The sequence below is a fragment of the Podarcis erhardii genome (assembly GCF_964252035.2).
Source record: "Podarcis erhardii genome assembly, chromosome: 7".
In the NCBI taxonomy this organism is placed as follows: domain Eukaryota; kingdom Metazoa; phylum Chordata; class Lepidosauria; order Squamata; family Lacertidae; genus Podarcis; species Podarcis erhardii.
This window is the reverse complement of record NC_138511.1, coordinates 48,796,533-48,823,940: the sequence shown is the minus strand read 5'-3', so window position 1 is coordinate 48,823,940 and position 27,408 is coordinate 48,796,533. Positions and strand designations below refer to the sequence as shown.

Here is a 27,408-nt window from a genome sequence, read left to right as displayed (position 1 = left end):
GGTTGAGTGGTAGAGCATCTGCCTTGCTTGCACAAGGCCCAGTCTCCAGCTCCTGGGCAGCTGCTGCCAGACAGTGAAGACAATAATGAACTACATGGACTAAAGTTCTGACTCTGTATGAGGCAGCTTCCTATGTTCCTGTACCCTAAGCCCTACCTTGCATGCAAAGTGCTTTGAAGCATGGACTTTATTAACATTTTAGTCCAGCGTCCCAACCATTTGTTTGTTTTGTCTTCACATCCCCGAGCATCTTGGTTCATGTGAGTGTTTACAGTCTCTTGCCAAGAAGCTGGCAAAAATAGAAATATCTCAACCCCAGGCCTTTGCTGTGTTCGCCTCGCTGTATAATTAAGGAGCTTAACATATTGAACCTATGTTTGGGTCATAGGAGCTGACACGGTGGTGGTGAAGGCCTTTGCCAATTTCCGCAGAAGTGATTTAAAGGAGCAAAGACATCAAACCTCCAAAAGCACTTGTAATTGACAAGCCAGCCTAAACTTCTCTCCGAAAGCGCTCCTGGGCCCACTCCAGTTAGAAGGGAAGATGGCTTTGTACAACCAATTGTACTGGCTGTCAGCAAAATGACAGTTCTGGCCTCTTACACTAATGTGTACGGCTGTAGTTCTGGTTTTTTAAAAACTGCAATAGGGCAGTCTATTGTTTCCAGAAGCCTGACAGGACGCAACAGTGGCAATAAAGTGCCCGGGCTCTTTTCCAAGTAAACATTTATGAGCATCTCGCCTTGACAGCTTTATAGAAATTACTAAAAGTCACATTGTTGGCCAGTTCCAAAAGAAAAACACTCTCCAGTTAGTTAGAGACTTCTCACATTTGTTTGTGTCTCTCTCTGTGAAGTGTGAGTGTAATGCACCCTCATGATGCACATGTGTATGATTTAGTAATTTTATTTCTCAATTCTTTTACAGTGGTACCTCGGGTTAAGAACTTAATTCGTTCTGGAGGTTGGCTCTTAACCTGAAACTGTTCTTAACCCGAGGTACCACTTTAGCTAATGGGTCATCCCACTGCCGCCGTGCCGCCGGGAGCACGATTTCTGTTCTCATCCTGAAGCAAAGTTCTTAACCCAAGGTACTATCTCTGGGTTAGCGGAGTCTGTAACCTGAAGCGTCTGTAACTTGAAGCAGCTGTAACCCGAGGTACCACTGTACTTTAATAACCTCACACAAGCCCACTGGCTTGGCCTCGGGACTGTGGGTGCCCAGGCCCATGCATGCTGCATACATGCGTCTGACATCAGCATGCCTACCAGAGCGCACAGCTGACATCAGCATGCCCCACAGCATGCTGGTCTCTCTCTCTCTCTCTCTCTCTCTCTCTCTCTCTCACACACACACACACACACACACACCTCAACTGACCCTGATTTATGGCATGGCCTCAGACCAGGATTCCTCAGGGGGAAAGCCCCCTAGCAACTGAAACTTTGAGGAGGATATGGATCCAATATGTGGATGTATCCAAGGAAGTGGATTCTATTCCTGTGGGCCCTGGAGTTCACTTTCCCGCTCTGAGCCCTTCTGTCCTGAAACCCTGGCCTACCTGGCAGCAAGTCCCCAGTCTAGGGTCAATGCATATGTCCAAAGTCCAGTCCAAAGCACAGTCCCACAAAGATCCTGGATCATGCAAGGTGAGGTCCATCAACATGGGCAGTTGAGCAAACACAGCACCTCAGCTCTGTGCCCTTTTGTACTTTGCATGCTAATTACAGCATCCAGGCTTGACGATGCATGTGACCCTCTCCTGTTCCAAGCCTACTCTAGCTGAGGAATCACACATCTCCTCCCAGAGCTAGTAAGTCCCATCTGGCCAGCGAGGGAGCTTGGCTGTGGGCTCTTGCCTGCCTTAGTCTCCTGTAGTGCCCCACCTGCTGCTCCCTGTGCCTCAAAGCCCATGTTTGTGGAGACAGGGCCCCCTCTGGTTCTGGTGGTTGGTCATGCTGCTCTGGTCCCTGTGCACTGACCCCCATCCCTTCGTCATCCTCTGTCACCCAGTGAGCAGTTCCTTCACCAGTCTCTCCTTCCCCATCTCCTCACTGGGATCCTCTTCCTCCTCTCTCTCCTCCCCATTTTCCTGCCAGTTCATGACACCAAAGGAGACATTTCTGACATCAGTCATGATGCCTGCTCCACAGTCTCCTGAAACCACACCTTGATCTCCTCCATGGTGATGAGTTTTGCCTTGGTGTCCTGGGAAAGCAAAATTTTCTGACTTCTGCTTCCTTGAGCCAGCACTCCCCCTCAGTGGTGGGCATCTCTACAAATTATAATAATTAATCCACTAACATTATACTCTTCAGCAGCCTTAAGCAGAGGTCTTCCCAGCATTCATATCTTTTTAACAGGAGATGTCAAGGGCTGGAATGGGAGCTTTATGCAAAGCTTGTAGCTCTTCTGAGTTACAAGACCTCTATACTGCTGTTTGAAAAGTTAGTGGCAACACACCCCTTACTCCTCTCTTGCTTTTCAGAGCTTCTCATTCTGCTTTGCTGCTTCTCCATTCAAACAGTTAATTGATTAAATCCACTCAAGGACCTTACCATCCGCTCCCAGACACAACATCTTTCCTTTTCGTGTCTCTGGCTAATTATAGTTGGAAGAGGGGAAATAGATAAGTATGTAGCCGCATATCCTAAGTGGTGCATCTGTGTAGAAGAATGCACACAAACAGATAATTAAACATCAACCAAATATCAATAGGATTATAGTGGTGTGTTGGAACAAATCTTGATGAATCTGCTGCAGCAGCACAAGTCTCCACCACAACACTATGATTGGAATATAAATGTAATCCACGTGTTCTGCACAAAAGACTTTGCAGTCTAGCCAACCACTCATCATCCGGAGGAGCTAAACATATTGCTTTAGTCAACGATGGATTTGCAAATGTAAGTAAGAGACGGGGAAATGAAACAAACACTTTTATGTTCATCTACCATTTGCTCAGGGTTGATACATTGCTAGTTTTGACTAAACCCTTAAACAGTTTAGAACCAGTGTAATTAAAGGGCCATCCACATCCTACTGGGTTCTCTGAGTTTCTTATTTCCCCCCAATCTTCAGTTCTCCACAGTTCCATACCACTTGGCAATTAAAAAAAAATCTGCATGAAAATTCACCAGCATTTTAGTGGTAATTTATTCTAATATACACACTGTTGCATACAATATTGCCTAATATACCATTTTTGCATTAATATAATGCATTATGTATGTTATTTTTACTATGTATGCATTTCAATGCACATTTTCCACCTGTAAATGCATTTTTGTACATTCCCTGGCAGGAGGAATGCATTACAAAATTAAGGGTTTTTCAAATTTTGAAGGGTGGTTGTGTTTTGATTATCATATTATTTCAGAAAGTGAACAATAGGTAAGTCATGTATACTGTCATGTAAACTGAATCAAATTGCTCCCCATCCCTATACCAAGCATATACTGTAAAGGCATCTTCAAAGTTATATGCCCACTGGGGCAATGCAATTGGGTTCATGGGTGCTTAGGAGAATGCCTTTTCTCCAGTGGCCCAATGTTGAAGGAATTCTGTTTCAACTGACTTTTGCATAACCCCATCATTGTAAGGCTTCAAATGAAAATTAAAGATGCATTTGTTCCAAATAGCTTTTTCTTCTTTTCAATAACAATATTCCACTGCTGTTAATAGCTCTGGTGCTGAATTATTTTATTTCTTTGAATGTTCTACTAAGTAAGATGTTGCTATACATTTGCCAGTTTTGTCTTGTAGTTATCTTATTGTTATAGATTCTTATTGCTGTTTTCTATGCTGCACATACATGATTTATAGAAGCTTTGTTTTTTATTGTGATTATACATTTAAATGATTGAAACTGCCTTGTGGGGATTTGGTCCTAAAAGGGCGCCTTTAAATAAACCAGTGGAGAAATACATGTACACAGTATCTTTTGCAAAGTACTTTAGAACTCTCATACATACCCACGATGGACATTTCAGGAACCGTTGCATGATATGGGCCATCAACGAACTCGGGGGGATTGTCATTGATGTCTTGGACCTTAATGATGAATTCTGATGGAGGCTCCAGAGGTTTGTTTGTATCCCTATCAACAGCTTGGGCTGTCAACGTATACTCAGCTTTTTCTTCCCGGTCAAGTCTTTTCATTGCGTGAATGTCCCCTGTCTTGTCATTGATCACAAAGATAGTACCAGCTCCATCACCTGACAGGATGTACTTGATCTTGCTGATTCCAGGGTCCAAGTCTGTGTGTAGCTGAAATGACAAAGAAGCTATTGAGTGATCATTTTAAAAAAGACATAAAGCAATTAGCCTTTGCATCAGCACTGCCACACATTTCATTTTAGGTTTATGGATTTGTTTTATTTAAATCAGGCGTAGCCAACATGGTGACCTACTGGCCAAATGATGGAGGGTTATCCAACAGCAATTGGAGGCTATCATGTTAATACAACAGCATAGGGGTGTTCATGTGTTACATTACAGTCTGTGTAAATGTATACAAAAAACAGAGTTGCATTATTCAACAAGCCTATAATCTGGCTACCTGTGTACACAGTAGATGAGTTGTACAAATCCGCCTATGTACATTTTTTTCACATAAACACTTCTACATGTGCAGAGACAACTTGTACTTGTGAACAATGTTAGGAGTGAATAGCTGTCACACCATCCTTCACACAATAAGTTCCAGAATGGTGTCCAGGAAATATAAATAATGAATTATTTCTATTATAATACACTAAAATATACAGGACGATGATAGTTTTAGCAAATACTATGAGACAGCAGCTAAAGTAACCAAAATAAAATCTCACAAGTCTTTACACAAACCTAAATGTCTTGAAATGGAAATGTCTTAATCTGGTGATATATATATATAATGCAAGTTTCAAGCATGCCTCTTCAGAAAGAACAAAACAAATTCCTTCCAGTAGCACCTTAAAGACCAACTAAGTCAGTTCTTGGTATGAGCTTTCGTGTGCATGCACACTTCTTCAGATACCAATGCATGCACACGAAAGCTCATACCAAGAACTGACTTAGTTGGTCTTTAAGGTGCTACTGGAAGGAATTTGTTTTGTTTTGACTATGGCAGACCAACATGGCTACCTATCTGTAACTGGATCTTCAGAAAGAGTGTTGCATAACTGGGACACAACCACCAAAAGTTGTCTTCTTGCTTGTCAAAGGCAGTTTGAGAAGAGCTTCAGAAGAAGATTTCAAAACACAGGGAAATGTGCACCTTCAGGTATTTTGATCCTAGTCACCCAAGGTTTTTATACTAATCTGTTGAATTGGGACCAGGAGCAAGTAGGTAGCTAGTGCAGATATTTGTATGCCACCTTTCCAAAGCCATGCTCAAGGCGCCTTAAATAAATAAAATACATACATTTACTATGTTTGTACTGTAGTTATGTAAATAAAAATTTACATAACTACAGTTAAAACATAGCAAATGTAGTCATAAACAATACACAAAACATCAAAAAATACACAACCAAACTGAATAATTTCCACATAAAAAATATAAACCAAAATAAAGATACAAAAAATAATATCAACAAACAGGCAACAACCCCCTGCACAAAAACACTAACTTTGCACTATAGTCCACTAGTGTTCCGGTAGTGGATTTTATGTTGTGTGCAAGCACAAACAGAATGAGGAACTTAGCATTGTGAAAATGGAATAAACTGCCGTGTGAATGCAGCCTGAGTCATCGTCAATGGTAGCCCTGTGTCTAACGCACTACAGTGATCTGACCAGAAGGTTATCAATGCTGGAATAAGCAATAGCCTTTAATTAATGCCCATGTTACTGTGAGAAAATCAGCCACTAAATCAGCCACTAAATAGTGTGCCTGGAAAAAGAAAGCAAAGCGGCCTTCCTGAGCTGGCTGTTTTAATAACTCTTTCACTAGCTTGCTTGCTTCAGTTGTGTCCATATATGCCTGTTGATATTAAGTAAAAGATAGAGCTTAAAGTTTACTGCCAGTTCTGTCTTCAATGTGAGGAGACACTGGAGAGCAGGGAGCAGAGGAGCTGGTCACAACAGAATGTAGAGTCTCCCTAGATTATTCAGCAGCCTGCCTCATCTCTGTCTCCTGATCCCCCTCTTCTCCTGCCTCTGAATCTAGGCAGCCACAGTCTCTTCTTGCTCACTAAACCCTGTTACTTCTTCACCTTCTGACACCTCCTCCTTCCAGTCTGCTCCCTCTTCTCCCTCTTACCCAGAGGTGAAGCAACCTGCTCTGGTACCTGGAGTGGCGCATGGCACTCATCCCTGGGGGCATGGCATGCGCCCTGGGGGTGCCACCTATCAGGGGGTGGCATTTTGTCACTGCCCTTTGGAATGGTACCTGGAGCGGACCCCCCCCCCTTGGAATGCCCCTGCTCTGACCACTCATCATTGTCCCACCACCAATCCCCTGGCTCTGAGCCTTCTTCCTCTGGGGGTTCCCTTTGAGGTTCCCCAGCTGGTGTCTCCCACCACTCTGCTGTATTCATGACACTAACACTGTAGTTTCTGAATTGGGTTAGTTTGGTGAATTGGCTTGCAATACCCCGATTTGTTAAATTTTAATAAATACAACCTTTATCCCAGAATGGCATCTCATGAGTCTTCTCAAGAGCAGGGGAGGGGAACCTACTCCACAACATTCAGAACATGGATTGCTGTGGGCAAACGATCCCAGTCCATTTCTTCCGCCACTAAACACACATATAATGCATACAAAGAGAGGTTTGTTCTTTCATCCAGCCGCTACTGATCCATATCAGAGCTTAAATACAGAAAGAGAGACTATTTGCATGCATACTAATCAAACAAAATGTAATCAGAAGTGTAATTAGACTTTTTTATATATAAAAACCACACACACACGCGCGCACACACGCGCGCACACACACACAACTATTAAGTACCGACAATTTTCTTATTATGATTTCAAGAAAGAGGTTGTGCACCCCCCTAAAAAAAGATTCCTTTATAAGGACAGTTAAATAAGTATCATAACCATTCATATCCTCCTCCCCTGCTCCTGCCATGGAAAAGGAAATACAAAACACAACAGTAGGTTGGCACTTCGCATAGCAATTTATCTCAGTACAAATAGAAAATACAGCACTGTGTTTCAGCCTTGGGACCCCAGATTTGGATGGACTACCATTCTCATCATCTTTGGCTACTGGACCTAACTGGCTGTGGACCTTTTTAACTTTTTTCTTGAATTGAAATATTTTTTGTATATTTACAATACTGCAAATATTTGTGGCCCTCAGGCTGAAACATGTTTCCCACCCCTGGCGTACCAATTTGACTGCAACATGCCCAATGTCTTTTAAAAAAACCCAAAACAAAACCTTTTTTCCATACAAGAGATGCTTCTGAAATGCATGCACACATATTTCATATAATCACAGAGAACTGCTTAAAATATGAGATGGTGGATATGAAATAACAAAAAAGTACAAACTGCTCATTTGATAACCTTCATTTGTCACTGGCTCTAGGTCTGCAAAGAGCAAAAAATCTAAATATATATTTTCCCTCTTTTTTCCATCAAATACTAGTACCAGACAAAAAAATGGTAATCATGCTTTCTCTAGTTTAAAGTAAATGATAAATGTGATGTTTACAGAAATCTTTCTTCCCCTTCTTTATAGCAGCTGGCGGCAGTCAAAGATCATCAAGGCAGCTATTTGAAACATTCATGTGCTTTTTATCTTTAATACAGAAACATTACAATAGATGGCCTAGGCTAAGAAGCAAGATGGGTAGATTAGCTCCATACATGGGCCATCATTTGTCGCCATCACTCTTCCTAAAATCTGTGCTTTTTTTTTTTTAAGAGAACAAAAGCTAAATATATTTGAAGTCATTAAGTATAGCAATTTCATCCCCCAAGAAACATTTCTTTAGTTCTATCAAATATGTATGAGTATGTAAAGCAATTGTCAAGATTCAGAACCCTTTGCTCATGTCAAGGTTAAAGATCATTAAGTTCATAATTATGTGGGACCATGAGGAATGATGGAGAGAGGATAAATGAATGTGAATTTCCACTGCAGAGACTTCTCAAATAGTAGGTGTGTAAATCTGTTCTCTATAACTTCAGCATTCTCCCTTGCTAATTGAATGCTCTCTCTCTCTCTCTCTCTCTCTCTCTCTCTCTCTCTCTCTCTCTCACACACACACACACACACACACACAACTTTATAAGTACAGTATATCAGTAACATTATTACAAAGGAAAGTGCTCAGCCTAGGCTAAAACATTCTGGAAATTCAAAAGAACTGTCTTTCCGAAACCTGTTCAAACTCTTGTTTGTAGATCTATCATGTTCGCCTATATACCTCAGTTGGTTTGCTTTCATTATATGGCTATATCAGGGATGGGGAATCTTTTTTTCAGTCCAACAGCTACATTCCTTTCCAGACAACCCACACACTAGTGGTAGGTGTGGCCAGAAGCAAAAGTTAAGTGGAACACTGTTACCTTTGTACAGTAGACAAATTTGTGCACGCATGCACACACCCATCTCTATCCAGGGAACCAAGAGGCATTATCAGAGTTCAAGAACACCTTCCATCCAGTCAAAAACACTGGAAGAAGGTATGAAATAGGGTTGGTAAAGGCCTGGGAAGAGGACATGTGGCCTAGGGTGCATTCAGAGAGCCATATAGTGAGGCCTGGAGTGCCATGTTTCCCCCCCCCCAATCCTTTGGCCTGAGATAACCCACCCCTGTGCTAAACATATGTGAGCTTCTGAAATGACCTTATACCAAATGAAGTACCATCTGATCTGACAGGCAGTGGCTCATTAGGTTTGCAGGTAGCAGTCTCTCCCAGGACCTGTTACCGGTGATCCTTTAAATTGTGATCGTGAGATAGAACCTGGGAATTTCTGCATGAAAAAACACGGGTTCTACCAATGAGTTATAACCACCCTCTGTTTATAAACAACTTCTTCTTCTTCTTCTTCTTCTTCTTCTTCTTCTTCTTCTTCTTCTTCTTCTCAGAAAACTGTAGTTATGTGAGGAGGAATAGGGGTCTCCTAACAAATCTCAGCACCCTTAGCAAACTACAGTTCACATGATTCTTTGGAGGAAGCCATGACTATTTAATATGGAATGAGACTATTTTAAATGTATAGTACAAATGAGGCCAAAGTGTAAAGAGGCGAGGCTATGAATTGAGCACAGAATCACTCCTAGGGAAATAAGCACTCAACTCCTTCTCAAGATTGATGGGGCAGAAGGATTGGCGGATACTGATACTCCAGCAGGGACAGGGCATGACATATGAAAGTAGACATCCGGGATAAGGCTGATTTCTAGTTTTCCATGTTAAGTGATTTATTCATTATTTTCCTATGGAGGAACATTCCATTATAGCAGCGTTCATCTGCAGCCTGAAGGGATGCATTCAGACAAGGATGAACACTTCGGTGAGAATGGGGCTACATTGTTATAGTGGGGTGAAATCACTCAACAAAAGAGCCTTGCTCCATCTCACCAAAGGGCAATCTTCTTCGGTGTTTTGTTCTCACAATGGCCAGCAGTATGCAGATAACCAGCAATATGCAATATGCCTATCGGCAGGACCTGACTGCAACACCTGTCTCCCAACTTGTGATTTCCAGAAACTAGTATTCAGAGGAATATTGCCTCCAACAGTGGAGATGGAACATAGCCATCATGGCTAGTAGCAGCTGATAGTCTTATCCTCCATGATTTTGTCTAATTTTCTCTTTTAAAATAATAAAAAAATACATTTTAACACACGTTCATGAAAAAACCCATGAAGACAAAATACAGTGAATAAAAGAAATACATTTATATAAAATAAAGGAGATGGAAGATGAGAGGATATCAAGGTAAATCAGTTATTACTTGTGTATTCACAGTAGGGTTGTTGCTTTCCCCCAGGAGAACTCATCAGATGTGAGCCGGGTAAGTATGAAGAAAATGGTGAGATAGTTCATACTATCCAGATATACATGGAGGTTGCTGGCAGAGAGCTTCCTTGTTCTCTTCAGTTCATGCAATCAATAAAATTGTACTAATAGAAAAGTCTGGTTTACCCCGACCATGAGCTAACCTTAGTCTATGTGTCCACATTTCCTTGATTACAAACTGCCAAACACTATTGTACCATATGTTTCCATTCCCTGGCAATTAATGCCCACACAGCAGTTATCAAGTGCTGAATCAGCTCTTTAGATGTCTAATCCTCTTTTAAAACCATCCAACTTGTGGGATCTTATAAAGCACTACAGCTTTGAGGATCAGATTTTATGGTTTAGCAATGTGTTGTGTGGAGAAGCAGTTTCTTTTGTCTGTCCTGAAACTTCCAACATTCAGCTTCATCGGATGACTCTGAGTACTTGCATTATGGAAGAGGGAGAAAAAGTATATTCTCCTACTTTCTCTGCACCTTGCATAATTATCTCTATCTCTACCATGTCTTCTCTTGTTTGCCTTTTTTCTAAACTGGAAAGCCATAAATGTTATAACCTTTCTGCATAGAAGAGTCACTTCCCCCCCATGAACATCTTAGTTGTCATTTTTTGAACCTTTTCCAGCACTAGAGTATTCTTTTTGAGATGCAGCAAACCAGAACTGTACACACTATACAACTATAGTCACCCTACTGTTCTACTTCAGAAAGAAAGCAGGACAGAAATGGTGTCCTTAGAAATAAGAAATAAAGACCCTTTAGCTTTTGGAAAATGTAACCTGGGGCTTCTGTGTGGAACTTAGAACAAACCAGCAGAACAACCACCACTCAGCTTTGAGCATTGATCCCATGGAGATCATATAAGCCTCTGTAAGACCTTTGTTCCTACAGAGCTCCTGGTTGTCATGGAGACACAGTACAAGAGTGGAGACATAATCTATTCTAGAACAGTGTCTCTATGCCAACCAGTCATAAACCACCCTTGACACTCTTATTCTCCCCCTTTCTGACACTTCTCCCTCATTAACAAATATTGACACCACTAATTCATCACCAGATGAATGAATTGTGGGTAATGCTTATCTCCTGCCTTCTTTTGTGCAACTATCCCTTTCAGTTAAGGCAAAGGTGGGCAATCTATGGCCCCCCAGATGTCACCAGACTCCCAACTCCTACCAGCTCCAGTCAGCATGGCCAACCATCAGGGGTGATGGGAGCGGGAGTCCGATAGCACCTGGAGGACCACTGGTTCCCCATCCCTGAATTAAGGCACACTGGTAGAAGCTGTATAATATTCTAGTCATATTCATTCCAACTAGTCTGCTAAGGATTAAACTAGAAGGGAGCAGGAGATGGACGGAATAAACTGAGTCATATACAGTATGTGGGATTCACAGAAGCCATATACATTCAGCAGTTGTTAATCATGCTGGATCCTCAGGGATCCAGCCCTGATCAATGGACTTGATAAAAATGTAAATGTTGTGTATACCATACACAAATCTTATTTGTTATTCTGCAGTAATGAATGTGTGTCTATGTTTGAGAGCAGGGAGTTGTCATGACAGTTACACTTATATTTATCACTTCCTGCCTGCATACATCACAAGCGCATGATTAAAATCAAGCAATGAACAAGAGTAATTGCATAAACAAATATACTCATAGAAATATGTGTTCAGAGCTCCACAATGTTTGGTTGTGTCTTAAGGTAAGCTTGCGGAGAAAGAACTGAACTGTAGTTATTGTTTTGAAAGTTCTTTTTGGATGTAACAAAGTTTGCTCAGGAAACTCAGCAACTCATTATTTTCCCCATCCCCCCAAGACTCTAGAGGGTGGGCATATGATGGCCTACAAAAGTTCCATTTTGGCTATATCTTGAGTCCTCCATTTAGAAAGTAAATGCACACGAATACCCTATTTTCAGGTGTCCGCCCCCAAATCTGGAGATCAGGGTGCCTTGGGTATGCAAGCATGGCAATTTGGGTGTCCAGATCATCAGTACCTTAACCATTTTTATAGTCCTATCAGCCTCTTAGTTATACTGAACTAAACTAGAAAGTTGTACACCCAGAACATCCTGGATACTTAAAATGAAACAAACAAACCCAATATATAGAGGGACATTGCCCAAAATATATAGTGGATCCCAGTGTTCTGCATAGAGATGGGGGATACAATTTCTTCAGCTTGAATTGAACGATGAGCCTACCTAATCTACCCTTTCTGAAACAATACATAAACTAAAACCACACCATCCTTCAAAATTTGCACTTCTCTGAATTTTGCAAGAAATGTATACAAAAATGAATGTAGTGGGGCAAAGTGTGCATAAAATGCATATATTAGTGAAGAATAATATGCAAAGATACTTTATATTATGGGGAATTGCTCTACAAAAAAAATCTATAAGGCTAAATTGCATACAAAACTGTGTTTATTAGGATAAATCAGGACTACAACGTTGGTGAATTTTCATGAGGACTTTTTTATGCTTGCAAGCCTATGTGAACTGAAGACTGGGAAAATGAGACACTTAGAGGACTCATATTTGATGTATTCTCTCATCCCTAGTTCTGAGGCCTCTTGGGAAGTGTTGCATTTTGGAGACAGGTCACATTCAGCAAGCCCAGAGACACTACACCTCTAGCTCCCTGGATTCCTTCCCAATTTTCTATGAATGCCAATAAGCCCCAGCTCACTTTCTAAATATTGAGGGAAGTCAGCGGCTTTTTGCATTCATTTATATACACCACTGCTTCTAGTAATTGTCACACCTTCCTCTTGCTGTGAGCCTTTCCCCAGCCATCTTTTTATATTATTATTTGTCCAGTGTGACTTCTGTTTCTGCTAGATAGATGAAAAGCCATTAGGTGGCAAAGAGAACTTATCTTAGTGCCACTGGTGTCTTGTGACACCTGAAGGATGATGGATGTGTTCATCAATGACCCACAGTTTAAATGATCATTTACCAGTATAAGCATTCAAGAGAAGAGGCAGTTCATTTATTCTCACGGAAGAATTTCTATTGCAATTGCAACTTCAATTCAATATGATCTATTGTTTCCTTCAAGGACCCGCTGGCCCTTTTAATAGCACTGAAGTGTAAACCTTCACACTCTCTAGAGCATAGCTAGATGGATTGGGGAAGAAATGTACAACTGCACACACAAGCAGGTGTACACATACCTGCTCAAGAACTGGCTTCAACTGATGCCCACATAATGCATGAGAACAACCACAAACAGATGGGCAAATACATCAAATTCTGCTAACAACATAAGAACATAGGATGAGTCTGCACACTTTACTCCACCATATACCCCAAAAGGAGGTGGACTCTCCTTCATTGGGGTTTTTGAAGCAGAGGTTGAATGGCCATCTCTCAGGGATTATATAGCTATGATACCCGCATTGCTGGGGATTGGACTAGTTGATCCTTGGGGTCCCTTCCAACTCTACAATTCCATGATTCTATGGTTTTTGTACACATTCCTTGGCTGGAGAGCTGCATTGCAAAATTCAGAGAATTTCAATTTTTTGGAAGCATGGCTGTGTTTGGTTCTCTGATTGTTTCAGAAAGTGCAAATTAGGTAAGTTCACCTTCACGCGTGAACTGAATTTCTCCTCCTTCTTTACACCATGCACAACACTGTATGGTCATATTCAAAATTATATGCCCATTGGTGCAACCAATTGGGTTAGTGAGCATTTGGGGGAGTGCCTTTTCTGCAGTGGCCCTACGTAGATGGAATTCTCTTTCAACTTACTTTCATACAATTCAAATGAGAATTAAAGATAGCACAAGTATTACTGTGTTTCCATCCATGTATTGATTTTTGAAAATGTGAAAAAGGTTGGTTCACCTTTAAATGTGAATTGAATAAAATTCTCCCCCATCCCCTACAGCTGCTCACATGCAGCCTAGTGACCCAGACTTCTAAAAAAATAACAATATATTGAGCAATTGTACATAAAACATGAAATAGACTCATGTTGTATGCAAAATAGTCTGTTCTACGTATGTGGTTTTATGTACACATATGTGTGTGTGTGTTGTGAAAGAATTGCTAAGCAGAGAAAAATGTTTATAAAGCCCCCCTTCTTTGGGGGTGGGGAGAGGATCCCAAGTGCAGGAAGGTGGGATAGCAAACATGAAGGCCAGGGAACATTATTTACAGTGATTTTAAACTACAAGACTGACATGTGAGTAGGCACTGAATTAGTTTGATTCCCTTATCTCCCAGTCATGTACAACCAGTGACATGCTCCCATTTGTTTCATCCATGCTGGGGATACTTATACTAAGTAAGATCATTGATTTGTCTCTCTCAATATTTTCCCACATTGACCGGCAACAGTTATTGATGGTTTCTCAATCATATGAACTAAACCTGAGACCTTTTGCATGCAAAATATGTGTCCTTACCTATGCCCATCCCCAATGCACCTGCCAATACTATTCAATGATTTTCTATTGGACTTGATATTTTGCATCTATGCTTTATGTTCCTGGTAATGCTTATCTACATTTTCTCAGGATATTGGCCTTTTGTTGTCTCATTTTGGGATTCACCCAATTTAGGAGACTTTATTCCAAAGCCTTAAACTAAGTTAAAGAAGTCCACAGTAGACATTAATAGGGATATTAAAAAGTCTTCAGCCCCCAAATGCACCTGACTGAGGCCAAACAGCAAACAGTTCTACAGTTTTGAATGTGTGTGGAGGGGGGTGTCTTTAACAGTGGGTTGCTATTTGGCCCTACTAAGAATTTCCAAGACTGTGGCCTCTTTAAATCTCATAAGTGAATAAGAAGAGCCTACTGGATCAGGCTAATGGTTGATCTAGCCCAGAGAGCTGTTCTCACCAGGACCAAGTTAATGCTTCTGGGAAGCCTGAAAGCAGGACCCAAGGGCAACATTCCTCCTGGAGCCAACCAAAAATGAATTATGTTTCACCATGTTTTGATTCAGAAGTCATGCAACAAATAGGGAACTGCAAAATTCAGGGGAGGATCCAGTTAAAAGGGATTCCATAATCACTCACAATGGTTTGCTGATTTTTCTGGTTTCATCTAGTTTAATTTAACACAAGCAAATGTGTTCCACCAACAGTAGTTTGGAAGCTGCTTGTTTTGTGTATCACAGCAAAGGGACGAAGGGGCATGGTTTTTCAAAAATAATTGCCCATTTGGCTTTTATTGTTTTCATAATATTATTTTATTGGTTTCTTTTATGTTTAAAAATTACTTTTCAAGTGTTGGTTATTTCACCCCATAAAAAGGGAGCTTAGGCTGCAATCTAAACCCCACTTACTTTTGGGCAAGTCCAGCTGAATTCAATCAAATTTCAGTGTATGCATGGGTGACTCTGTCCATTTCTCTTTCTGTCAGGTTCTCAGGATGGATTTCTCCTAATACACATTTTTTTCCATTACTTTTTGCCTAAAATATACATTTTTACAAAGCAATGTCTCCTCGTACAATTTTTTGGTGTCTGTTATTTTCACTAATATATGCATACTAGTATTTTCTACACATTAGTTGGCTGGAGAACCACATAGAAAAAAAATCATGGAATGACTGAGTTGCAGTTTAGAAAGTGATAAGTATGTTTGCCTTTAAATGAGAACTAAATCAAATTCACACCCTTATTTCTGAGTAGGATTGCACTACAATACATTTATAAATTCATTAAATGGAGATCTAGCACAGCAAATGCATTTCAAAAATGAAAACAAATGAAAACATACAAAGCCAACTTGGCCAAAGGTGGAAAAACATTTCTATCAAATTGTGTAAATTTCAATAGCGAGAGCTTTGCAGCGCTGCAACCAAACATTGGAACTCTGCCACGATGCTGTGCTTTAAACTACTTGCTGTTCCACCAAGGATGCTTTCCAAGGATACTACAATTTATGTACAATGAACTGCTGGGATGCTAGAGACGATATATTAAAATACCTTGTTTCTTACAATCTGAATCTGAATACAGGTAGGCGAGTGAATGTCACTGCTGTTTCTATGCAACATTATCAAATAAACCCTAATAGATTGGAGGAAAAGAGCAATTTGGGGACAGACAAGAAAGATAGAGACATAATGGTGCCACGGCACAAATTGCAGTGTGTGAGCGCACAGGAGGTGAGTGCTCTATTTAAGACCACATAATGTGCCAAGCTGACAGTCCAAATAGAAGAGATCACCCAGCAATTGGCTGCCAAACACATCCTGAATTTGAAAATATAAACATCAACTAAGCAGCCGTTATCTCAGCGAAAACTGAAAGCCACTGGGAAGGTGACTTTCTGGCAGTGTGAAGGAAAAGACTGGGCTACACAATGCAGAGAGGATTTCATTATGGCTTGTAATAGAGCTGGGCTGATATTTTTGTGAGTTTTGCTTTTCACATCAAGATTTGCATGTTCAGTGAGGGAGGGATTCCATTGCAGGGCTATGGAAAATGTTTCATTGTCTTTCATCAAAGTGCTTCACTAATCACTATTTAGACAGCAACTGGTCTAACCAACCAGTCTCCGAGCTAGCTCACATTGTGAAGGGAAGTTCTTGAGTGCTGAGAGCTAAGGAACAGTATAATCCTTGACCTGAAAGCAGAAGGAATAATATAATATCTGATCTTCTTCGGCAGGGCTTCAAAGTCCCACTCAGCCATGAAATTCACTGCCTCTCTGCACAACCTACTTCACAGGGTTATTGTGGGGATGAATTCAGGAGGGGAGAAGTGTGTATGCCAATTTGAGATGTGAGAAGGGCATATATAAGAAATGAAGAAAGAAGAAATCATGAAGGAAGAGTATATACTAGTAGCCACCAGTTGCAGGAAGAAGGTCAGGTGGACCAAAACTCAGAATGAGCTTAAACTTGCAAGAGAGGTTAAAAATAATAATAAAAGTTTTCTTAGGCTATGTTTGAAGCAATTGGAAGAATAAGCAAGTGGTAGGTCCTCAGCATGGAGAAGATGGAGAAATGCTATTGGGTGACAGAAAGAAGGCTGAACTTGCCTCTGTCTTCACCCAAAATTAATCTGGTGATGGTGGGAAAGCAGGGGTCGGCAAACTAAGGCTGGATCAGGCCCACCTGGATCCTAAATCTGGCCCACGCCGTGAAGCCGGAACCCACCACGAAGCTGAGACTCCCGGTGATGGCGACGGGAGGAAGAGGTCAAGTGGCAGTGACTCTGCCACTCAGATGCCATGCCTGGTTTACATCAGTGGTGTTAGATTAGCAAAAATGTCCCCATGCTGCCCTGAGGTAAACCAGGCACAGGGTTTGATTGGTAGAGCCACTGATGCTCAGCCTCTTCCTCCTGTTGCCGGCAGAGCCACCACCGCTTGGCCTCTTCCTCCTGTCGCCACTGCCACCCTGGTGCTCCTGTGGGCCAGACAGCAAAGTGGATGAGCTCGCTCTGCCTACCCATGAGAAGCAGCAGCGGTGGTGGTGGTGGCAGCAATAGCTTCTGGGAAGGTAAGTGCAGTGGCTGGGGGTGGGAGTAGGGGTGGGTAGGAGGACTACTTGCCCCCTTTGCCTCTTCTTTCAGCCCCCCCTCCGGTGCTGCTTCTCCGGCCCGCCACACGGTCTGAGGGACAGTGGACCGGCCCACTGCTAAAAAAGAATGCTGACCCCTGGTGGTAAAAGAACACTTAGCTACTTTAAATGTATTCATATCTCCAGGGCTTGGTGAGCTGCACCCAAGGATACTAAAGGAGCTTGCAGATGTAATCTCAGAGTCTCTGACTATAATCTTTGAGAAATCTTGGAGAACAGGTGAGGTCCCTGTAGACTGGAGGTGGGTAAATGTTGTGCCCATCTTCAAATGGAGGAAAAAAGAAGACTCAGGGAACTACTGACTGGTAAGCTTGACTTTGATACTAGGAAAGTTCCTTCAACAGCTGTTGGACTCTCCTTCATTGAAGGTTTTACAGAGGTTGCGTGGTCATTTGTCATGGGTGCTTTAGCTGAGATTCCTACATTGCAGAGGGTTGGACTAGATAACCCTCAACGTCCCTTCCAACTTTACAATTCTATGATTCTATGAGTCAGTGCTGCCTCCTCTAAGGCCCACCACATTTACTATCTGAGGCAGTCATCTCATTCCCTTATGTTTAGGGATGGGGCAGAAATTTGATTTGGATAACATTTTAAGGTAAACTTACCTAATTCTAATTTTTGGAAAATAACACACACATCCTTCAAATTCTCCAAATTTGGCAATGCAGTTCTCTAGCCAGATAATGTGTACAAATAATGCATTTGATAGGGAAGAGTGAGCATAAAAATGAACATATTACTGAAAATAATATACAAAATGCAGTACATGGCGGGGGGAAGCAATTTGCAAAAAGGCGTGTATTAGGCAAGATTGCATTAATAAGTGTCTTTTCAGAGAAATTAGCACTAAAATGCTGGTGAATTTTCATGAGGACTTAAAAAAAAAACAAAAAACAGTTGCTTTACCCCTAAGGGGAAGGAAAGCCCATGAACATCCTATTGAGGCCTGAACATGCTCAACTGATATGCAATGCTGATTGACTGTTGGAGGGGGAAATAGGAAACAGTGAAGAAGCGGGTGGTGTATTCTCAAAAGGGCATGGCTAGAACTCCAGACAGGAGCACACACTAGCCACAGCTTTTTGTTGCACGTCCCACTTAATGCTGAAATCATGCCCCTTGATGCTTGAACATGACAGATTTCTGAATCTGTACATGTGCATTGGCTCTACCTGAAATTACCTGCATCAGCTGCATTAGCTTAGCTGCTGGATAGGTTTTCTTCTGGAAAGGTATAAGCCTGGAGGAAAAGAAAGCTAAGAAGGACAATAATAATCCTCTTCAAGGTAGTGTATAGCTGCAACTGATTACAAAGCAATGAGGCTCAACAGAACCCTGCAAAGCCTCATTTCTCTACTCTACCATCCCCTTATTTTCTTCAACATTGATTCCAAAAGGCATGTGAAATGGGCATGGATTATATTTGAAATGAGGAGGAAATAATAAATCGGGACAGAAAAGGGATTGAGTTTTAAAACTCATCAATCTGAGCCTAAGAACACAGGTGGCGGAGTAGTAATATGGAATGATTTCCTGGGATTGCAGTTGAGCCCACACCCAGGATAAAGAGATGAGATGTGTGTTGTTGGGTTAGCTAGGACCTCAGGTTTCTGAACTTTTAACATAACAAGGAGCTGTACAGCAATTCAAAAACTGTGAGTGGACGTCGTCTAAAGTGAGAGGGGCTTTTTAGCCCCACCCAAACTGGCAATAATTAACAGCTTCTACACAATCTGGCCACATCTCTTCCAGTACTGAAATACACCCTATCCAGTTCAGAATCCTGCAGACCCCAAGATGCTTAGTTAAGGAAGCAATAGCCCAACTGAATGACAGGCTTAGAGAATCCCTGCTCACCATCTTCATGTCTCCAGGTACTATGAAAAGGCTGTAGCTCATGGAAGGCCCATAGCTCAGTAGTAGATATATAAATCTATATGATATATAAATCTATGATTCTATGACTCTGTAATGCGCAATTCCAAAACCCAGGGAGAAAACTGAATAAGAAACATTCTAAAAAGATTCCTTAAGCTTCATGAAAACCATGAGAAGAAAATAAAACAAAATAGATAAATAACAGCTGTTGATTTTTAGACACATTTTTGCCTCCTAGTCAATTTCAGAAAGTGTGATTTCTGTGATTCTTCTGCTTCCTTTAGAAAGTTCAAATGACTAACTCTAAGCTCCTCACAGTGGGCATCATGATTCAATTTTGATGGTCTCATTTCAACTCCTATTTTTTCAAAATCTCTGCACACAGTTTGCCAATATGGTGAGTCCTTCTCAATTAAAACCTATACTGCTCCCGAAAAGAATACTACCAAACCACTGATTTGCCATTCTAGCATCATGAAGTATAGAGTGATGAAGTTTGCATCACTCCTGCTATGCACAGAAAACAGGTAAGTCTGACATAATAAATAGGTATTTGCAGAAGGCCTTTCAAAATTATCCATACTGAATGCGGTCAGAGAAAATATATGGGCCATTTTGACAAATTCATTAACTCTGTGGATTTAATTTCAAATCACCATTCTCTACATGAATATGCATTGGAATTGTGAACAAAATCATTATATTACACTTCTTTATATATGTCTTTGACTCTTAAGATTCAAGAAGAATAGTAGAAAGGTGATAGTTCAGTGGTAGAGAACCTGGTTGGCATACAGAAGGACCCAGGTCTGATCCCTGACTTCTTGAGTTAAGAATGAAAAAGATCCCTACCTGAATCCCTGGAAAGCTGCTGCCAGTCAGTGTAGACAAGAGTAGCCTAGATTTACCAAATGAACTGATTTAGTATCAGGCAGCTCCTTGGGAAAATAACTGAGGCCAAACTGAGCTTTTTTTTACAGTGTTTTCTGCTTGCAGTATGTTGACCATTTATGGTCAGTCTGTGGTGCTGTTTCTCTGTATCACTGCCGTTATGCAAAACCTAATGGCTGATGCCAGGTATTTGCAGTCCTCATCCTGCATCAGTTACTTCCACTCAGGCACAACCATAGTTTCTGAGAGGACTGGAAATTAGAATTGGCTATTAAAACCTATTTGTTTCATGCCTGTAGGTGATCCATGCGATTGCACTCCTGAGTGGTGGGGTGGTCCCATTTGTGCTTATGGATACACAACTGTTAACATGGGTGCTCCATTGCAGGTACCATGTGTGCCTTGCAGTTGTTGGAAAAGAGGAGCCAGTGAGGTCTGTGGCACCGGAGGTGGCTCTAGCAGGTTTTCAGTGCATGCGTGGATGGATTGTGTGGGAAGGACTAATATTTCAAATATATTCAAGAACATGATCTACTCTGCTATGTCAAAAACACATTGAAGCTATCAATTATGATTGTCACTTCTACCATCTATTAGCTCATTCACAATTTGTGAATGAGCTAATAGACTGTACCAACTGCAAAAAATGCCATAAATCACAATGTTATTAGTGTCATTCAAGAGGGGGTAGCAGCATCTGTCAGGTTTTTGCCAACTTTTTCAGGCTGTGGCAAGTTGGAGTAGGAAACAGCCAATAATTCAAGATGGTGGCTAACACAGATTCAAACATAATGAGAATAACCTTTTCTGCACACACACTAGAGTGAAGATTTGTGAGACATAAGTATAGTATATAATCACAATTTTAATAACTGTTTGCATAAAAGACCTGCAATGAGGAAATTAACTTTGGACTTGTATTTGCATAGAGAATAAAGGGTGCCAGATTTCTTTATTGCCCAAGTTGAGTTGGGAGGCCAATATCCATGGCACTGAGAACCAATCCAATATATCCCTTCAAAAACCCTACCCTGAAACTGATTGGCTAATCTTGCACTGCTTAAATGATGAGTCACTGCTAAATGATGAAGAGCAAGTTGGAGAGTTCCACATCCCTTTTCACAGAGGAAGCCACTCTCCTCCTATGGTCACAAAAGGCCAGCCATGGCCTCACCATTGCCTATCTTGAGATAAAGCCTCATGAGGCTTCCGCTATGCAAAGGGGGGATGGGGCAAAATAACCCCTGCTCTCAAAGGAGGCAACATTGCCATGCAATCTGTTTAGAGATTCTGTGTTTTGCAAACCTTACTGGAAGCCCATGCTTGGGAGGGGGAACATCATGGAAATACCCATGATGCTATGCACTCAAAGCTGGCCTATAAATAAGCATATGTTTTTTTTCTAGGAGCAGACACAAAGCAACCAATGAGTCTTCTACTAAATAAATTACAATCAGAAAACAGCTGGGGAGGGGATGAAACATACAATAAGGGGCAAGAAATGAAACATACAAAGAGTTCAGAAAACATGGCATGGAAATAATCTGCTAATGGCATGTTGAAAGTTGTTACAAAACCATTTGGGCATATTAAGTTTTGCATAGAAAATATAGCTGTCAGCTATTTTAACATCCAGATGCCCCTTTATTGATTACAACTGGCTCTATAAACAAACAAGTCATGCCCCTCCAAATTCCTCTAGCAAGGAACAAGGAGGCTATGTAGGACTGAGATAACGTTTACCTTCAGGGGTAACCTGAGTGTTTTACATTTGCTTAAGGCTTATTTGTTTTAAGCAAAATGACAAGGCAGAATAGACTGGATTTGACAATAAATGCACTTTGTGAGCCAACTGCAGAGCGAGGCAAAGGAATGTGGATGCAATTGGAAGGATGAGAGACGTAGCTCGGAGGGAAGAAGCTCTTCCAGGCGATACCCACATGAGGAAGAAATTAGACGTGAGCAGCTGGACAAAATTAAAAAAAAATATGTTCCTGAAATGTGGACAGCAAATTATTTGCACACAGCAGAGGTTGCAAAATTGCTTCCTTGTTTTTATGTTGTGGATGAAAAACAGAACAAATGAAGAAGAGACCAGACAGACTTTGTGTCCGGGGTATGTGTGTGTTCCTCTGGCAAGTTTATCTTTCCCTAGTTTACTAATGGACAAAATGCATCTCATCACCGCTATGATGGGGGAGAAAGTTGATTTAGTTACATTTTAATGCAAGCCTACCTAATTCACACTTCCCAAAGCAAAAGCTGAACAAAGTCACAGCTATCCATCAAAATCTCCACTTTTTCATTCTGTGATGCAGTTCTCCAATTAAAAAATGTATATATAATATATACATCCATGAAAAACAGAAATTCATTATATTAGGTAAAGTTGAATGCAAAATGCTGACAATTTTTTGTGGTGATTCCCCCCCCCCCCAACATAGAACTGGAAAAATGAGAAACTGGTATTATTATTATTATTATTTACAGATTCATCCATCACAGCCATGGCACATGCATTTATTTTGATAAACAAAGGCTCCCAGGCCATAGATTAATTTGGCAAAGTGCCTCTTGACCATGGCAGGTTTTTAACCTGCAAAACTAGAATGTAAGAACATGTGAAAACCCATCTAGTCCAATATCCTCTTCTTTCAGTGGCCAACCAGATGCCTATTGGAAGCACCCAGGCTCTGCACTTTGCCCTCGAAGTTGTAGAGGGTTGTAAAATGGTACACCCCTTCCAACAGAGCACTGCTATTGTGGCTAAAACAGATTATTGAGTTAAGAATGCTTCCTGCCACATGAGACCCTTGGAAATATCCCATGGTTGTCATGGTGTCTGTGTCGTCCTGAGCCACATTCAATGAGGCAACCTCAGCATACATGTCAAGAGTCCTTCACACTAGTAAGAAGCTCAGTCAAAAAATCTGTTAGGCAGAATGAATGGGGTGAACCAATATCATTCTCAATTTCCCTTGACTTTTCACTCCCTCTACCAGATATAAATGGCGATATGATTTCATGTTTTAACTACAGAAGCCTACCTGTCTGTGCCTTCCCTTCATCTTTTATCAGATTAACAAATCCAGTAATTAAAATCCAGTGATGAAAATGATTTCACCACTACGCAGGGGGAAATGTGGGGGTTTCCATAAGCTGTTTCCCCCAGAAAATGACATAATGACATAAAAAGGGCTAAAACTCTTCCTGCTCCTAAGGAAATGGTGTCTTGAGTTAGGTCCAGCTCTCCATAGACCATTTATTACTATTTAAACAAAGTCCTTAATCTAAGCCACTGTTTAATATAAAACGAAAGCTATTTATTTTGTTTATTGTAGACTGAGTAAAATGAAGCTTCAGTTTTTCACTTATTAGACTCAGAGTCACTTTTCGATGCTATATGACTCACGCCATGAGATTACAGGAAGATGTTTAGTGGGGGCTTTTTTTGCTTGTCTGCTTTGAAAATTCACTGTAATCATAACGGCAACTTCAAAACATTTTAGCATACACATATCAAGATACATTATGCTTTGATTTAGAGGATCACCAATGTTCATGTAATTACTATCAAGAAATAACGCAAATGAGCCTTTTTCATGTGTTTGGTCTGTCTGTAGGAAACAATTCCGGGGCTTTCTCTTTAAGTTTATAACAGCGTAAACAAGAAAATTGACATTCTACTCATGGATTTAGAGCAAACACCCATTTTATTGAATGCTTTAAAGACTTTAAATGAATGAGATAAGCAGCTCTTGTTGGCATTCATCTAGCATTTATTTTACATCTTTTAAATCCAATCTCAGATGGTAGTTCAGCATCATATAGATTAAGTTATCGCCTGTTAATATATCTCACCCATGGAAAATAGGCATTGTGCTTTACTGATAAGGGGTAGCACATCTATAACTCAGAGGCTGAATGTACAGTGAGAATAAGTAATCACATCAAGATGAGTTAGGGCTGGGAGGGGAAATCCACATTTATAAAAACCCTGGAGAGGTCTTCTGAAATTATGTAAGATTTAGCAGGACTTTTATGTTTATTTAAGCATTCCTTTTCAGCAGAAAGGAATAAAAGTTATTGACCCGCAGCAGGGGGATGATCAATCCCCATATGCACAGAAGCCCTTTAACTAAACAATTCCTGTCATTTCCCAAAGACAATTGTATAATTCCTGCGATGTAAAACAAATTTCATCCTGCTATGCTCTATCAATGTGTAATTTTTAAGGACAAGGCATGATATTATATCTTTCTTTCCCCTCCAGATGTCAAACAAGTTGCTAAAAGCAACAGTCAGGTCACATTATATTCCTTCATTTGTATCTAGTGATCAGACCAGCAAAAAAACAAATGTTTTGCATGAAAATAGGAAAGTAACACAGGGGAACAGCAATCGACACGTAACACCTTTATCAGGACCGAGCAAAACATCACAAAGTAATGAGGTAGCTTCTGATTTCACCCAAAAGTCTCACTCAGACTTGATGTTAAGTAGAAAGAAAGAAAGAAAGAAACAGTAACAGTGTGGGGAGAAGGATGCTGGTGGGCCTAATAGAAAAGCCCCAGTCTGCAGGTTGTAATGGAATAGTTCACATGCTTTGCAGAGTTAATTAGGTTAGAATAACGCAGAGGTTGCTACCATGGTGTCCCACCAGGAAGAAGAGCAAACAAATGTGTGTATCTCTATATAGTGTTTTAATACCCCCCCCCCTTGGAAAAGGGGGGGGGTTAAATAAATAAATAACTTAGGTAAATGGATGGTTTGCCCCACTTTGTAATCAATACAAGGAATAGTTTTATTTTGTTTTTAAGAAAAAGAAAAAGCTTCAGGCATTGCAGCAGTGAAGAAAGAGACTGGGAAAGAGACACAAAGCAGGAGCTATTAGTTTTCCCGGGGCAATTGCCCATGTTCAAAACCACTACTTTAATAGATCAAACATTGTGTTGCCTTTACAAATATATGAAAATTGACACAGCTATCATAAAGTTGTATACTTGGGGGAAAGTTTCATTTGGGGGGGGGATGAGTTTAGATCACCTCTCAGTATCCGCTCCTGTTGGGGATCAGGATTCTGAAGCAGAAGGGGTAAGTAAGGGGTAAGTCTTGCAGAGGACTCAGAGGACTCCATGGAGTATTCTGTGTGGCCAGAGACTCCCTTGCTCAGTTGCAGTAAGTGACTAATGGAGCTGAAAGGAAGAATAATTTCCCTTCTGACTCTTTCTTTCTCTCTTCTTATGCGGAAGTGCCTTCTTTTTGTCCCTGGTCTCTACAAGTACGTCCTCCCGCCCCTTCCCAAATAGCTTGCCTCCCTTGAAGGGGTCGCTGGCTAGGCTGGTCTTGGCTTTGGCATCCCCCTGCCACTGTTTAAGCCAGAGTTGCCTGTGCACGTCCACATCTGCTGCCATGGCCTTTGCTGCAAAGTGCAAGGCATTCGATGAGGCCACACAGGTGGGAGCCTTGGCTAGCTTTGCTATGCCCTGCTGGGCATGGACAAACTCTGGTGGGACCTCTGCCTGAAGAGCCTGAGCTGCTCTGGCCATGAAGGAATCTGCAGCTGAGACCTTAATGACTATGGCAGAAGCTTCATGCAATCTGCACAACAAAACCTCTGCCCTTTCGTCCTCAGGGGTAACCCTGCCCATCTCTGCAAACCATGGATCCATGAGTGAGGGAACATATGGGGGCATCTACGAGAGGAACACTCAGAAATCCCACTCCAGACTTCATTTGATAAGCCACTTTATGAGGGAGCGTGTTGCCTTGGAGGCCCCAGGTAGACACTTGCCATTCCTGCAAGATGCTCTCCTTAAACTCCACTGGATGGAAAGGGGGGAAACCCTCTTGGGGGCCTTGCACAAATTGCCTGCTGCCTGGGGTTGGTTCGTTGGCTTGCTGGGCCTGCTCAGGGAGTTTAAATAGTAACAACTCACAAGTAAACATGGTGAGGATTATAACTTTAATAATAGCTATTCTACGCAGTCCCTGCTCCTGCCAACCTAGCAGTTCAAAAGCACATCAAAGTGGCGGGAAGGTAAATGGTGTTTCCGTGCGCTGCTCTGGTTCACCAGAAGTGGCTTAGTCATGCTGGCCACATGACCCGGAAGCTGTACGCCGGCTCCCTCAGCCAATAAAGCGAGATGAGTGCCGCAACCCCAGAGTCAGTCACGACTAGACCTAATGGTCAGGGGCCTCTTTACCTTTTATGCAATATTTGTTTTGATATTTTGTTTCTTTTTAGAATTTTTGTTTTAAAAATCAAGCCTACATGTTTCAGCAAAATAAAATAAAAAGTCACTTTAAAACATCTTTAGAATGCAGCCCTTTCTCTCTCTTTTTCTGGTTATTTCTTTGTGTGCGTGTTTTTTTCCCTTTTTCTTTAAGTAATTGAAGGATGATTTTACTTGATGTCTATCTTGTTCCCCCCATGAGATTTATAATACCCAAACCTGAATTAAGCTGGCATTATATCTTGAAAGACCAAGAAAATACAACTCTGCTTTGACTGTTCAGTGCAGCCAACGCATTGGCTTTGAACTAGTAGAAACCTTTCAGGGCAAAAGCTTAAAGAAGCTTATGAAGATGAAACTGGGGCTCTCTGTACTTTCTCTCATTTAATTTCATTCAGCTCCATAGCAGGGAATTGTCAAATATTCTCATACTCTCCAACATTTTGACCAATGAAAATACGGGACACTATCATATACAAAACCCTCTTCTCTCAGGAAGCATAACTCACTGACCCCACACACCACCCCTGTTGCAGACTGTTAAATTCCCTTCTCCAGAAGATTTTTAGAAATAAAAATCAGAAGAGCAAGTGTGGTGTAGAGGTTAGAGCACTGACCAGGACCTAACACCGAGTGTGTATAAATTAAAATAGCAATACAATACATTTAATTGTAGCATGACAGATCATGACCAAGTGACTAGTGTGCCTGCTAGACCTACTATCCAGATGCCCTCCTCATGGCCATATTTATTTTCTTCTTTCCTCCATTACCCTTACTCCCAGTTCTTAGAAAATGCTTCAGGGTCTTCTCATGCCACTCCTCTAGGCTCATACCACTCCCTATAATGGCACAGAT

The 27,408-nt window shown here is 41.2% G+C and overlaps 1 protein-coding gene across 5 annotated transcripts in view; it reads right to left on the bottom strand.

Moving 5' to 3' along the window:
• CDH8 (cadherin 8) overlaps positions 1–27,408 on the bottom strand; it is a 234,424-nt gene that overhangs the window by 146,526 nt on the left and 60,490 nt on the right. For 4 of the 5 annotated variants that reach the window (XM_081871927.1, XM_081871929.1, XM_081871928.1 and 1 more), the window contains exon 3: positions 3,974–4,268. In XM_081871927.1, coding sequence (XP_081728053.1) covers positions 3,974–4,268 — 295 coding nt within the window. Of the gene's footprint in view, positions 1–3,973; positions 4,269–10,757; positions 10,847–27,408 lie in introns of those variants that run through there. The other variant, XM_081871930.1, reaches the window with a different exon arrangement.